The 16,383-nt window shown below is 42.1% G+C and overlaps 1 protein-coding gene across 1 annotated transcript in view; it reads right to left on the bottom strand.

Annotated features, from left to right (window-relative positions):
* The window catches only part of LOC139389643 (sodium- and chloride-dependent GABA transporter ine-like), a 46,007-nt gene that overhangs the window by 26,806 nt on the left and 2,818 nt on the right, over positions 1 to 16,383 (bottom strand). The window contains exon 2 of the mRNA XM_071136508.1: positions 13,800 to 13,934. Within this exon, the coding sequence (XP_070992609.1) occupies positions 13,800 to 13,934 (135 nt within the window). The remainder of the gene's footprint in view (positions 1 to 13,799; positions 13,935 to 16,383) is intronic.

Genomic DNA, 16,383 nt, shown 5'->3' with positions numbered 1-16,383 from the left:
TTTTTCCGATATCAATCATGTCTTTAGGAGGCAACTAGCTTGCTTACAATTTGTGATGAGTGTGTTGTTGCAGAAATAAAATAGGCCTATTCTTTTATTTATTTATTGCACCTGCCCCCTGAAACGTCTGTGCACGGCCCTGACATTGGCCATAACCGGGTCACAACTAAATAGGTAAGCAGTTTGTAATTTTGAATAAATCCACTCTATTTTATGGGAACTGAAGAAGAGTCATATGGACATCCAGTTCCAGGCATCTGTGGATATAATGAGTTGGGATTTCATTTGCGACACAGTCCAACAACATGACAAAATTGATCAAATTTAGAAAAACGAGGGCCTCCCGGGTGGCGCAGTGGTTAAAGGCGCTGTACTGCAGCGCCAGCTGTGCCATCAGAGTCCCTGGGTTCGCGCCCAGGCTCTGTCGTAACCGGCCGCGACCGGGAGGTCCGTGGGGCGACGCACAAATGGCCTAGCGTCGCCCGGGTTAGGGAGGGCTTGGTCGGTAGGGGTGCCTTGTCTCATCGCTCACCAGCGACTCCTGTGGCGGGCTGGGCGCAGTGTGCGCTAACCAAGGCGGCCAGGTGCACGGTGTTTCCTCCGGCGCATTGGTGCGGCTGGCTTCCGGGTTGGTTGCGTGCTGTGTTAAGAAGCAGTGCGGCTTGGTTGGGTTGTGTATCGGAGGACGCAACCTTCGTCTCTCCCGAGCCCGTACGGGAGTTGTAGCGATGAGACAAGATAGTAGCTACTACAACAATTGGATACCACGGAATTGGGGAGAAAAAGGGGTAAAATTCAAAAAATAAATAAATAAATAAATACAAAAATTAGAAAAACGAAACAGGCATACATCGTTTCAGTTGTTTAGCTTTTTGTTGCAGTTTCTTTTTCATTGTTGAGGGGAAAAAAACAAAAGTTTTTTTTTCTAGTAGCGTACACAATGACTCAAGTATTAGAACAATGTCCCCGTGGCATGATTAGACCTTGTGATAAGAGTAGTCCAGGTTTACTAACCAAACTTGACATGGGTCCTCTGCTGTGCTGGGTCAAGTGTCGCTCAGTTGGACACTGAATAACCAAACGTTGTGCAATTTCTCATAAGAAAACATCACGGAGAGCTGGAATTAACTGTGTCAGCCAGCCGATTTAGAATTATCCACAAGTTAATCTTATAATTGCATTAGTCAGAAACAGTGACGTGTTTCTCTAAATAGTTTTGATTAAAAAAGTTTAGTCCTTCGCTCCTAGAATATGTAGCGAGGCTCCAACAGTTTAGCAGCTGTGTAATGACTGTCTACTGTTCATAAAGGATTCCACTGGACTCTGTACATTAATGTACTCCGATAGAAGAACTGTGTCTTGACAAACAAATCCCTGTGAGGTCAGGTCATGTTTGATGCCTCACAAAATAATCTCAAATGCTTCATGCTCCAAACTTTAAAAAATACATTGAGTGTACAAAACCATGTGAATCCAGGTGAAAGTTATGACCTCTTATTGATGTCATCTGTTAAATCCACTTCAAATTAGTGTAGATGAAGGGGAGGAGGCAGGTTGAGACATGGATTGTGTATGTGTGCCAATCAAAAGGGTAAATGGGTAAGACAAAAGATTTAAGTGCCTTAGAATGGGGTATGGTAGCAGGTGCCAGGCACAACGGGTTGAGTGTCAAGAACTATAACGCTGCTTGGTTTTTCACACGCAACAGTTTCCCGTGTGTATCAAGAATGGTCCACACCCCAAAAGGACATCCAGCCAACTTGATACACCTGTGGGAAGCAATGGAGTCAACATGGGCCAGCATCCCTGTGGAACTCTTTCGATACCTTTTAGAGTCCATGCCCCGACAAATTGAGGATGTTCTGAGGGCAAAAGGGGGTGCAACTCAATATTAGGAAGGTGTTCCTACTGTTTTGTACACTCAGTGTATATTGGCATTGTTCGCAGAGAAAGAATAATGGAATGCTGTGGACAATATGGAGGGTGGGTCGACTAGAACACACCTCTCAACCCAATATAACCCTACTGACCTCCAGGAATCAGTTGGAACTACTGCACACCATAAGCCTCCTTTCCTTTCATCCATCCTAGTTCGCGCTTTCCCTTCACACCACTAATTAAGGGGATGGTCTGCTCTATTGGCTTGTCAAACACACCCAGAGTGGCGTAATGTTGTTTGCGTTCTCCCTGTCAAAACGAGTTTAATAACAACCCAGGGCTGCAATACTGCCGACGAGGGAGAATTCAGTAGGAGTAGTACAAAACATTAGAACATTTTATGAATTGCGAAATTTTATGTATTTACATTATGTGAATTGTAAGTCATGGATCGACCTCTAAATGTTCAGTTACTGTAATAATTATTTTGTCAGGTAATTACTAAGAAAAAGCAGATAAAAGCAAATACCTCCGTTTACGAATGTAAAGTTAGCTTGACCTTGCCCAAACACATGCTGTAGTCATGAAGCCGATCTCAATCTTTCACTGCAGCATTGATACTATCTCTGTCTTTTACTATTGCAACACATTTTTGGGCTAATCTTGCCAGCCATTAAACTAATTGGCAGGGTTTATGATTTCAGAAACAAAAGCTCTTCTGATCCAATGCTACACGTACATCTATTATTCAAATATTAACCCATTGTGTTAAACTGAACCTTTTCATGACCAAAGTTTCCCTGTGTAGATTCTGCTACTGCACCTGTAAAGCTAAGTCATGGTGAAGTCACCTGACATGCCTGTGATACCGCCAACAACAAAATGGACACAGGTTCTTATGATTAAGAAGAACTGGTTCCATCTGGTAATAAAATAAATAATTGTTTTGTTTGTGTATATAAATCCACACAAAACATACTTAAAACAAGGAAATGGACACAACCAAAAAAATTATTAATTCCAAAGCAAAACACAAAATGTTATCAGTCGTTGCTAGCAGCAATCAGGTAAGCTGAGCCCCTCCCGGTCCCCATAGGAGTAAACACCCCCCACTCAAACCCAAACCCTCTGACGAATTAGATGACACATCTCAGGATACCAAACAGACAATCAGCCAAAACACAGTACATACAAGGCCGCTCAAAATAGAAAACAAAGCAAAGCTTTGTCTTTTTAATAATAATATATATATATATTTTGAAATATGCCCCTAAACCAGAAGGTTTTTAGAAGTAATAAAGCTTTTTGCAGAAGAAGAGCCGTCAGCTCAGTTTTAGCGGTCGTGAAATGGAAGAAAACCATCAGACGTAGTTGTATAGAATGTGAGCTTATGAGTTTGGTGTATGATAAATTCATCAATGCCATGTGGAGTGGAATGGGATTTGTAATAGAATCACATTACGAATTAATAGGAATGTGCTGCATTCTGTATCCAAGCTCAACCCCCAAAATCACATTGCAAATCACATTACAAATACAACCCACAGATAAATATACAATGGTGGGTCATGAGAGGAATAGGAGAGGATTTTACCATGATACATTCATACACTATTAAGTAATTACACTGTAGGACATCAGTCCAGTGTTTACATTGTTTTTATTTAACAGAGGAGCGATGTGTATGACAGTGTGGCATAGTAATATCAACCCAAAAAAATATACAGAAAGAACTACCTGCTTTTGTCCCCTGCTTAGCACAGAGCCATTACCAGTCTGAAATGAGCGATAAATCAAGGGACGGAACCATACGCTTTGACCGGGTAGACTATCTCTGTCTTTGAGGAGATAAAAACTACGGAGAAAAGTCTTCAGTTAGAACAGGTGACCTTATTGATTCAACCCCAAGAGTCAATGGATGTTGATGGCTGGGCTCTTGTACATTGGAGGGAGCATTACGTGACTGCTAGTGTTCTGTAGTCAGAGGCCATTCGGATGTTAATGGCTGGGCTCTTGTACATTGGAGGGAGCATTACGTGATTGCTAGTGTTCTGTAGTCAGAGGCCATTCGGATGTTAATGGCTGGGCTCTTGTACATTGGAGGGAGCATTACGTGATTGCTAGTGTTCTGTAGTCAGAGGCCATTCGGTGTTCAAAAGGAATTTGAGTTAATAATTATTTTTACATTTTTTTTTTGAGTATGAATTAAACAATACAACTCACTATTTAGAAAGTTTAATACTTAAGTGTGCCTCCTGGACTGCAGAACAAGATCCAGGCAGAAAGTTTGAAATCTTTAACTTAGATGGAAAATAGTGCCCTGCAGCGGACACTAGAAAGAGAACATACTATGCTCTCATCTCTCATGTGATAAGTAAAACACTGAAGACATTTGTTTAGAGCCACTGATCCTAAGCTAATTATATGTGTTAAGGGTGGGGGTGGGGGGGGGGGGGGGGGGGTTCTAAGAGGTGCTCATGAAAACAATGTGAATTTCGATCAAGAGAAATATTGTGGATATCAAGAACATGCTGAATCACCCATACTTGATTCCAAATGTAGATTTGAATTGGCTGCTGTTATTCAGAATGTATTACATTTCTCTCCTTGAGTAATTTGAACATGTGTGCGTGTCAGCTCAAAAACAAAAGCCCCCACTGATTAAATTTCAATCAAAATAACCCTTCCAGAAAAGCAGGGCCAAATAATTGGAGACTAATTGAGGTACTAAAATTGACATTGTACAAGGTCTCAGCCAACAACAAATCTGAAATCATTTGGTTTTGTGACAGACAGAATTGTATATTCAATAAAATATCAATCACACTCAATACAATGCACATAATTGATTAAACAAGCAGACACAGGCGGTTCTCAGGATAATGTGCTCCTATTACCACAGTCCAGCAAAATGACAAATGAGTGTTTTCAGAGTCACAACCCAGATCAAGTACACATCCCTGTAATTCAAAAAGGCCAAACCATAATGAACAAATAAAACACTTAATTTGAATGATTTGTCATGAAGCAAGTGTAATTGTTACAATGTTCAAAACAGAATAATCCACTGCTTTCTTGGTGTGCACAAACTGACTCCTAACCTGGCCATCTGTGGAGATATGGGTTGGGAACTAGATTATGTGTGGTTAGGCAAAAAATGGACATGGAACAGACTGATGAATATGCAAGTGTTCCCAGCCCACCCCCTTGGGTTATCACACATACACTACATACCAAAAGTATGTGGACACCTGCTCGTCGAACATCCATTCCCAAATATGTGCATTAATATGGAGTCGGTCCCCACTTTGATACTATAAAAAAGGCTTCACTCTTGGCTCCACTCTTCTGGGAAGGCTTCCCACTAGATGTTGGAATATTGCTGCAGGGAGCATTAGTGAGGTCTGACACTGATGTTGGGCGATTACGCCTGGCTCGCAGTCACCGTTCCAATACATCCAAAAGGTGTTCGATGGGGTTGAGGTCAGGGCTCTGTGCAGGCCAGTCAAGATCTTCCACACCAATCTCGACAAACCATTTCTGTATGGACCTCGCTTTGTGCATGGGGGTATTGTCATGCTGAAACAGGAAAGGGCTTTTCCCAAACTGTTGCTACAAAGTTTGAAGCACAGAATCATCTAGAATGTCATTGTATGCTATAGCATTAAGATTTCCCTTCACTGGCACTAAGGGGCCTAGCACGAACTATTATACCTCTTCCACCGAAACCGCCAAACCCAGATTTGTCCGTTGGACTGCCAGATGGTGAAGCGTGATTCATCACTCCAGAGAACGTGTTTCCACTGCTCCAGAGTCCAATGGTGGTGAGCTTTACACCCCTCCAGCTGACACTTGGCATTGTGCATGGTGAACTTAAGCTTATGTGAGGCTGCTCGGCAATGGAAACCCATTTCATGAAGCTCTCGACGAACCGTTCTTGTGCGGACGTTGCTTCCAGAGGCATTTTGGAACTCGGTAGTGGGAGTGTTGCAACCAAGGACCAACGATTTTTACGTGCTACGCGCTTCAGCACTCTGCAGTCCCTTTCTGTGAGCTTGTGTGGCCTACCACTTCACAGCTAAGCCGTTGTTGCTCATAAATACTTCCACTTCATAATAACAGCACTTACAGTTGACCGAAGCAGCTCTAGCAGGGCAGAAATTTGATGAACTAACTTGTTGGAAAGTTGGCATCCTCTGACGGTGCCACATTGAAATCCACTGAGCTCTTCAGTAAGGCCATTCTACTGACAATGTTAGTATATGGAGATTGCATGGCTATATGCTTGATTTTATACACCTGTCAGCAACGGGTCCACAAAAGGGGTGTCTATATACTTTGGTGTATATATAGTGTAGATGTGACTCCCTTCCTAGAGGATGTTGGCTGGTTTGATCTGATATCTTAGTTTTATTACCTTTGGTTTGGTCAACAATTTGATTTAGAATACAAACAAGTCAGAACTGGTATAAATGGAATGAAGGTCTGTTGTTCGCCCTCTTATCCTGTAAACTGTCCATGGAGGAAGGTTGTATGATCAATTCTCATTTCCTAGACTTCTAGGCCTCATAGGCATCTCTTTGTACATTCTTTGCTATGTTAAATGTCAGTATTGCTCTGTATCTTAAGCTTTATGCCTTTGTGAATCCATTCATTCTACAACATTATTAAATAATACTTGCGTTTTGCATTCGCTTCTCATGACCATTCCTTGATCTTAGTCAGCTAAAACGCACAATACTTGAATGCACATGGTTTTACTATAATCACATCAAATTGTATTTGTCACATGCTTCGTTAACAACAGGTATAGACTAACAGTGAAATGCTTACTTACGGGCCTCTCCCAACAGTGCAGAAATAAAGGACAAATTAATATCAAATGGAGTTAGTCAGGTCTATCAATTGTAGATTGTTAAATATTATTGATCACTACACTAACAAGTGGGCTACACATTGTTACTGCATGCATGGTATAGTGTAAATACTCATGAGTGGGAGTTGACTGCATTCATTTTCTAATATTTTATTCTGTGAAGTCCAAACCCAGTAGGCTATCCGTCCAATGCATAATGTGTAAATAACTGATGTCAACAAAAGGTGTAGCATATTTTTAAGACCCAATTTTGAGTCGTGTCGGAGTACGATTACTTGCACAGTAATAATTTGATATTATAACAGATTGTCAGTAGGCAGATTATGCAAAAGTCACATATACCTTAACTTAAAAATTGGCGTAAAGTCAACATTTAAGAATACGCCAATTAAAACACCTGGTTCTGAGCAATCTTTCAAATAATTAGAACAAGTAAACACCTTACAATAGGCGTTACAGCTATTTGATCTGCGCATGTGCTAGCACCAGCCGAGCGAGCCTCCCTCTTTAGCGCGAGTGAAGTGCGTTCGGCACAACTGAATGCCCTCAAAGTATTCACACCCCTCGACTTTTTCCACATTTTGTTGTGTTACAACCTGAATTTAAAATGGATTAAATTGAGAGGTTTTTGTAACTGGTCTACACACAATACGGCATAATGTGAAAATGGAATTAAGTTTTGCACATTTTATGAAAATGAAAAGCTGAAATGAGTCAAGTATTCAACCCCTTTGTTAAGGCAAGCCTAAATAAGATCAGGAGTAAAAATGTGCTTAACAAGTCACATACGTTGCAGGGACTCACTGTGTGCAATAATTTAGTTCAACATGATTTTTGAATGACTACCTCATCTCTATAACCCACACATACAGATGTTGTAAGGTCACTTAGTAAGGTCACTCAGTCGAGCAGTGAATTTCAACCACAGAAGACCAGGGAGGTTTTCCAATGCCTCGCAAAGAAGGGCCTCGTCCAGCTGTATTGGATGTTCCAAATTGTGTCCAGTGCTGGTTTGACATTTGAGCAGAAAAAGGAGTTGCTTTTATTGCAGCTACAACGTGACAAAGATCTGGAAAGTTTGAAGCAGGATACGGAACAAGCTAAACTGCGGTTGCAACATCAACGGTTAGAACTTGTCAGAGAAGGCAAGCTTTTAGGCAAATTTTCTTTTGAGAAAGACTATTCGAGCTCCCCAATGGGACACTCTTCCCTTGGTCGTTCTCCGCCTTTTGATGTTGCTATTAATCTCCAGTTGTTGCCTAAACATTTTTTGAAAAGGATCCTGATCTATTTTTTACGTTATTTGAACAGACGCTCGGGCTTGGCCTGATGCAGACCGTACTTTGATGCTACAGTGTGTTTTGACCGGTAAGGCTCACTCATCTCTTAGCGCTACAGATAGTGCCGATTACGTAAAAGGTTGCTGTCCTGCATGCTTACGAGTTGGTCCCTGAAGCGTATAGATAGCGTTTCAGAACGTTGCAGAAAGGTGAAAAACCGTCCCGAGTTGAGTTATCAATTCAATCGTTGATGTACTCGTCATGATGCAAGTAAAATCTGTAATTATTGTCAAGGTGAAGGGCACTGGAAGAACGAATGTCCTATCCGAGGTAAAAAGGCCAGCAGATTGGCCAGCAGAAATGTAAAACCTGTTGCATTAGCTGGGCCTGTCCCTCATGTTAATCCTGTTGCGCAAGCTTAATAATTGTCCAAACCTTTTAGTACTGATTATTCGCCGTTTGTTTCACTATTGGGAAGTGATGTGCAAGTGCCCGTAAAGATTCTGCGAGACACTGGCGCCTCAATCGTTTGTTTTGGAGACTGTTCTGCCTTTTTCTATGGAGACAGACACAGGAACAAGTGTCCTGATTCAAGGGATAGGTTTGAATACATTGTCTGTACCCTTGCACAAAGTCAAACTTATATCTGACCTAGCGCAAAGTGAGGTTTCCCTTGGTGTGTCCATTTTTTCCCCATTGAGAGTGTTCATGCGATTTTGGGTAACAACTTAGCCGGTAGTCGTGTCTCCTCTGGTGGTTTCTTATACCCATCCCATGTAGGGATTATCGATGAAAATGTACAGAGATTCCCGGAGGTATTCTCTGCATGCGCCGTGACTCGTGCTATGAGCCGTGCTGACACTACGGTCAAAACTAAACTTACACAACACATTGGCGAACAGTTTGATAATCCGTTAAATGATTTACCTTTGCCTATGTCCTGTAGTGATCTTGTAATGGAGTAGTCCACTGATCCTACCTTAAAAAGGTTTATTTGATCAAGTACCTCCGGTTGAGGTGGTAAGGAGTGCTGCCCAGGGTTACTACATTCAAGATCAGTTGTTGGTGAGGAAATGAACGCCTCACAGCAAAGGTTTTGTGGGTGACACCATTGTTCCTTCTAAGCTTTGAGATCTAGTTTTGAAAACGTCTCATGACGTTTCTGGTCACTTAGGTTTTACTAAGCCCTATGATCGAATTTTGTGGCCTCGTCAGCTGACTGGGAAGCCTAATCAGATGTTAAGGCCAGTCCCGCTACAACCTATTCCTGTTACAGGCCAGCCATTTGAGCATTTGATTATTTATTGTGTTGGACCCTTACCCTATTCTAAAGCTGGTAGCACCTACATGTTAACTGTGATGTGTCAGACTACAAGACATCCTGCAGCCTATCCACTTCGCAACATTATCTCTAAATCTGTTGTGAAGGCTTGTCACAGTTCATCTCAATTTCTTGAACACCTAAGGTGATTCAGAGCGATCAGGGTTCCAACTTCACTTCGCACATATTTGCACAAGTCTTGCGACAATTGCGTATAAAACATAATTAGGCCAGTTCTTATCATGCGCAGAGTCAAGGGGGCCTTGAGCGTTTTTAATCAGACTTTGAAGTCAATGCTACGTGCGTACTGCACTGAATTAGAACGTGACTGGAAAGAGGGGTTACCCTGGTTGCTACTCGCTGTTAAAGAAGTATCACAAGAGAGCACTGGGTTCAGTCCTAATGACCTTGTTTTTGGGCATACTGTGTGGTCCCGTGGTTGTATTAAAAAGGAGGATTGGAAGGTGGTTGAGCCTCCCCAAAATGTTTTGTCATATGTTAGCAGTTTCTGACACAGGTTGTATGTAGTTGTGAAATGACTAAAGAAAAACTAGCATCCTCTCAGGTGAGGCTGAAAATGTTGTTTGACCGGCGAGTTGCACTCGTTTCTCTTCTGAATTTGCTAAATCAGAACTGTGTGCTAATACTGACGTGGTTAGTCCTGTTCTTTTGGTGGAATCAGTTGATCTGAGGTCAACCACTCCACATAGTGTGATGGTGAGGGGGTGCCGGGCCCTGATGGTATTTTGCAAGGTAGGTTGATGAATTCAGAGTCCCTTGCAAACTTTTTGTTGTTGGGTTTGTTGGGTCACATGTCTGATGATTGTCAAGCAGAGTTAACTAATTTGATCACTGAGTTTGTCTGTTTGCTGACACCTTCTCGTACACATTTGGTAGTGCATGATATTGTTGGGATTGTTGTCCCCATTAAACAACGTTTTTATTGTGTCTCATTGGAGAAGCTACGTCACTTGGACTCAGGGATTGAGTACATGCTAGTTAATGATATCGCTGTACCATCATTCTCCAGTTAGGCCTCCCCGTGTCTCTTGGTGAGCAAGCCAGATGGTTCTCTTAGATTTTGCACTGACTACCGTAAGGTTAGTGTGACAAAACCGGACTGTTAGCCACTCCCACGGATGGAAGATTGTGTTGATCAGATTGACAAACCGGGCAGCACCAGCAAGTTTGATTTGCTGAAGGGTTACTGGCAGGTGCCTTTGTCATCAAAAGCTTGTGAAATATCTGCTTTTATTACTCCTTCAGGTCTTTTCTCCTATACAGACATGAGTCATACGCAACACTCCTGCTACGTTTCAGCGTCTTATGAATAGGGTGATCTCTGGCCTTGAAGGCTGCGCTGTTTATCTAGATGATGTGGTTGTTTATAGTGACACTTGGGAGCGACATCTGGTGCGGATACGGACTCTGAGCGTTTGGCTGAGGCCTGTCTCACTGGGAACTTAGCCAAATGTGAGATTCCCCAGGCAACAGTGATCTACCTCGGCAGAGTGGTCGGGCAGGGTCTTGTTCTCCTGGTGCGGGCTAAAGTGGCCGCTATCGATCGGTTTCCACCACCAAGAAGGAGCTGCAACGCTTCCTAGGTATGGCTGGGTATTTTGCTGCAACTGCTCCACGGTTGTAGCACCTCTGATCTATTGAAGAGGGCTGATTTCATCTGGTCTTCCTGCTGTCAGAGTGCTTTTGAAAATGTGAAACTGCTTCTTAGCTCTGACCCTGTGTTGGCTGCCCCACGATTGGAACAGCCTTTCAGCCTATATGTGGATGCCAGTAATGTGGAGGCAGGTGCCGTGTTGCTTCAAGCAGATGAAGGGGGTGTTGAACATCCTGTTAGCCATTTCTCCTGAAAGTTTAACAGCTTTCAGTTGAATTATTCAGTGGGGGAGAAGGAGGCCCTTGCCTTAATCTGGGCGTTGCAGCATTTTTTTTAGGTATATGTGGGGTTGGGTGTGGTCCCTATTGTGGTTAACACTGACCACAACCCCCTTACTTTCCTGCACACCATGCTTTGCCTAAATCGCAGGATTATGCGCTGATGTTTGTTCCTGCAGGCGTTCCATTTGGATGTACGACATGTAAAAGGTGTAGATAATGTGGTGGCTGATGCGCTTTCCCGTGCACCACTTTAGTCAATCTTTGTTGCGTTTGTTTTTCTTTTCGGTTGGTGGTCTGTACAGGGTTTATTTTGTCCTTCCCGTTGCTCTGGCTTCTGCTCTCCTGTCACCCGGTCTCCATTTCTTTCTCTTAAATTGTTGCTTCCGGGTACCGTGGTGGCGGAGGTTGGATGGGGGGGGGGGTCAATTTGGTTGGATTGGTGTCATGGGCACCTGGTGGGCCTCTTACCTTTATGGTATGTATAGTATTTTGTGTCTGAACCTTTATTATTTATGTTTTTTGATCAGTTGTAATTGTGGGTTTTGTTTTCGGGGTTTTGTTAGTCCCAGATTTTTATGGGAGGGGGTGTTACGCCCCCTTCACGCTCCCTGCCGCCTTCTCTGTGTTTCTGCTTTTATTTGCAGATTGGGGACAGGTGGAGCTGATTGGGTTGTTAAGGTGACAAGTTGCACCTGGGTTTGGGATTAACTAGGAGATAAAAGTTCCTGGTGCCCAGTCATGGCTCTCTCTCTACACAAGCACCATTTTGCTTTGTGATCTGGTTGATTATGTTTTTTGATTAGGTGCACCCTTCAACACTTACACACATTTTACCTTCATCCATGCATCTCCATTACATCCCTCACATGCCTACTTTCACACATCACAGGTTAGTTTTGCTTTGTAATTTTATACTTGGTTAGTTATTTATTAATAAATATTTTTGTTACTCCTTAACTGCCAACGTGTGGACTCCCTTGTTTGTCACCATCTATTGGTAGATGGGTAAAGATGTAAAAGACACTGAATATCCCTTTGAGCATGGTGAAGTTATTGATTGCACTTTGGATGGTGTATCAATACACTCAGTCACTAAAAAGATACAGGCATCCTTCTTAACTCAGTTGCCGGAGAGTAAAGAAACTGCTCATGAGGCCAATGGTGTGACTTTAAAACAGTTACATAGTTTCTCATATATCAGCCATTAAACTGAGGGGGAGGGGGGGATCAACAACATTGTAGTTACTCTACAACACTAACCTAATTGACAGAGTGAAAAGAAGGAAGCCTGTACAGAATACAAATATTCCAAAACATGCATCCTGTTTGCAACAAGGCACAAATATTACTGCAAAAAAGTGGCAAAGCAATTCACTTCCCTGAATACAAAGTGTTACATTTGGGGTAAATCCAATACAACACATTACTGAGTACCACTCTCCCCATTTTCAAGCATAGTAGTGGCTGCATCATGTTATTGGTATGCTTGTAATCGTTAAGGACTGGAGAATTTTTCAGGATAAAAAAAAATAAACGGAAAGGAGCTAAGAACAAGCAAACTCTTAGAGGAAAGCCTGGTTCAGGCTGCTTTCCACCAGATACTGGGAGATGAATTCACCTTTCAGTAGGACAATAACCTAAAACCCAAGGCCAAATCTACACTGGAGTTGCTTACCAAGAAGACAGTGAATGTCCCAAGTGGCAGAGTTACAGTTTTGACCTAAATCCTCTTGAAAATCTATAACAAGACCTGAAAATGGTTATCTAGCAATGATCAATAACCAATTTGACAGAGCTTGAATAATTTTGAAAATAATAAAAATGGACAAATGTTGGAAAGCTCTTTGATATTTCTGTATTTCATTTTCAATACATTTGCAAAAATGTCCAACATGTTTTCACTTTGTCATTATGGGGGATTTTGTGTAGATTGATGAAGGAAAAAATTATTGAATCCATTTTCAATAGCACAACAAAATGTGGAATAAGTCAAGGGATATGAATACTTTCTGAAGGCACTGTATGAATCTTAGAAGTAGTTTTCACATACAAACTTTACATGTCTGAACTCAGAATCAAATATGCTTCCCAAAAATAACATGGTCTCTGTGGTAGAACATTTATTCTGCATTTATCAGAGTGCCATCAGGTATCTTGATTTCAGATGTGTCCGTGTAAACAGGATTATTAGGGAAATCGGTGTAATCAAACTATTTTATTAAATCTGACCAGATTATAAATCGCATTACCGGGTGCATGTAACCATGCGCAATGTTGAGTGACACCGGAACCTGATAAGACAGTTTATTTATCCCTTCCCCTTTTGAACAGTGGCAAACTGAGCCTCCATGTGTTAATCCCTTTACCTCTGCCAAGTAGGCCTACTGTTTGTATGCACTTATTAAAACAACATTGCCTCTTTGCTGGACTGTTCCACGTTGACTAAAAACAGGAAATGGTAGCTAAATGCTTAATAAAACCAGCCTGTGGCTGTTCTTGCACAGAATGTGAGGCCTTGGTAAACAATAGGACTGTGGATATCACTCACCTTTGAACAAGGGGCAGATTTTGGCTAGAGCGTGCACTGGTCCCAGTCGGGTATACTGCCCAATGGCAAACTCCATGAAGAGCAGGGGGATTCCACACAGAAACAGCATGAGAAAGTAAGGAATGAGGAAGGCACCTAAAAGAAGGAAGTGAAGGACACAAATAGATTAGTAATATAAGAACAGTAAAATCCTTTTCTTGATTAATTTGTGAGTCATTACAGACGACCATGAATCTGTTCCACGGTTGTGACTAGACAAAGAACAGCTACGACCGGAAGTGACTTTTCGTAGCAGGTTAGGAAAGCATTTTAGCTAACCCTAACCCTTTTCCTAACCTTCACCTAATTCTCCTAACCTGCTGCTTAAGTTCTAAGATGCTACGAAAGTCTTTTCCGGTCTTGTAGACAAAACCTGTTAGAAAAATTAACCAGAAGTGATCATTAGTTTAGAGAAGACAAAGGACTAGGCTAGAAATCATATCAGATGACAGTAAATACACTATACAGTGCTTTCAGAAAGTACTCACACCCCTTGACTTTTTCCACATTTTGTTACGTTTTATAGCCTTATTCTAAATTTGATTTAACTGTTTATTCCTCCAGAGATGTTAGATCAGGTTCAAGTCTGTGCTCTGGCTGGGCCACTCAAGGACATTCAGACTTGTCCCGAAACCACTGCTGCGTTGTCTTGGCTGTGTGCTTAGGGTCATTGTCCTATTAGAAGGTGAACATTCAACCCAGTCTAAGGTCCTGAGTGCTCTGGAGCAGGTTTTCATCAAGCATCTCTCTGTACTTTGCTCCGTTCATCTTTTCCTCGATATGGACTAGTCTCCCAGTCCCTGCCGCTGCCAAATATCCCCACAGCATGATGCTGCCACCAACATGCCAAAGAGTTGAATTTTGGTTTCATCAGACCAGAGAATTTTGTTTCTCATGGTCTGAGAGCCTTTAGGCAAACTCCAAGTGGGCTGTCATATGCCTTTTACTGAGGAGTGGCTTCCGTCTGGCCACTACCATAAATGCCTGATTGGTGTTGTGCTGCAGAGATGGTTGTCCTTTCGGGAGGTTCTCCCATATGACAACTAGCTAAACACTAAGAAGGATGAATAGACAACACATGGTGTCTTACTATAATGACAGTGTCTAATTTCCCTACGTTACAACTAGGATAGTCATTACAGCAGTATACTTGTTTCAAGCCCTCCGGTGAGGGAATGAGATACAGGCTCCTCATTGTAATTTTGACGGGTGTGATCTGATTTTGAAGTCGCAGACAGGGCTACCTCATCACGAGCCCGACTCATGGCCGCTACATTCAACCCCCTCCTCTGAACACTGGTCTCACGTGGGAGAAATCCCCGTCTTGACCATTAGACCAAGAGGGCTCCCTCATCAAGAGACCCTCATGTCTGCTACATAATCTGGGATGTGAATGAATGACAGAGGAATTTAGTGCCTACTAATTTAGTGCCTGAGCAAACCAGTGTGACGTGTCTGTCAAGGTAGCACCTTTCTGTTATACAGTGAGGTCCGTGGCAAGGTTTATAAACACAAAGACACCATCCCTGAACTTTGACTTTGGGGTTAGTGAAGCTATTGGAAACCCCATGGCAAGGCAGAAGAGGGCAACGCATGCTGAACGTGGAACGAAAGAGCTCCGTTTGATTTTGAGAGGGTTTTCTTGAAAATAAATTGTAGCCTACGTTGCTACCATGACAAAGACCAAAGCCGGTGGGAGTACCATGTCAAGTGTTATGGTTGCAGCGTCACCTATTAAGGCCTATTGTTTTAGGGTGTTGCTATTGGCCACCAAGTGCTAAGTCAGTATCTAGATCATGTGTGTGAAATGCTTGATAGTGTGTGGGATGTTAACAGAGTTCCAGTCAGTATCAGAGTGGGTGATTAACAATAACATGGTCTTAAATACATCTAAAATGATAAGCAATGTATTTAGTTCAAAACATTTTCTAAGACCGAAACCTCAACTGGAGTTGTGTATAAAGGGTGAGACCAGTTATCATGGTTAAGCCATATTGACAACGTTGTTGTGAAGATGAGGAGGAGTATGTCTGTTATAAAAAGACATTCTGCGTTTGACACAAATCAACTGTACTAGTTGTTCAGGCTCTGGTCTTGTCCCATCTTGATTACTGTCCGGCAATATGGTCAAGTGCAGCAAAGAAAGATTTAGCAAAAATGTAGCTGGCTCAAAACAGAGTAGCACGCCTTGCCCTTTACTGCACTTACAGAACTAACATCTAACATCAACAACATGCATGCCAGTCTTTCATTTTTGAGGGTTTACGAGAGATTAACTGATTCTCTTGTAGTTTGCATAATTAAATAACATTCAGCTCAGACACACAAACAGGGGTCTCTTCACAATCCCCAAGTTCAAAATGAATTCACGACAACGTACAGTTCTATACACGGCCATGTTAGCATGGAACTCCCTTCCATCTCCAATTACTCAAGCAAACAACAAAATTACCATTAAAAACAATTAAACAACATTTAATGGAATTGTGGGGACAGTGAGGGGACACGCACACACACACACATTACATTACACAATATTTGTTGT

The sequence above is a fragment of the Oncorhynchus clarkii genome, chromosome 30 (assembly GCF_045791955.1).
Source record: "Oncorhynchus clarkii lewisi isolate Uvic-CL-2024 chromosome 30, UVic_Ocla_1.0, whole genome shotgun sequence".
Taxonomy (NCBI): domain Eukaryota; kingdom Metazoa; phylum Chordata; class Actinopteri; order Salmoniformes; family Salmonidae; genus Oncorhynchus; species Oncorhynchus clarkii.
This window is presented reverse-complemented; position numbering and strand designations above follow the sequence as displayed.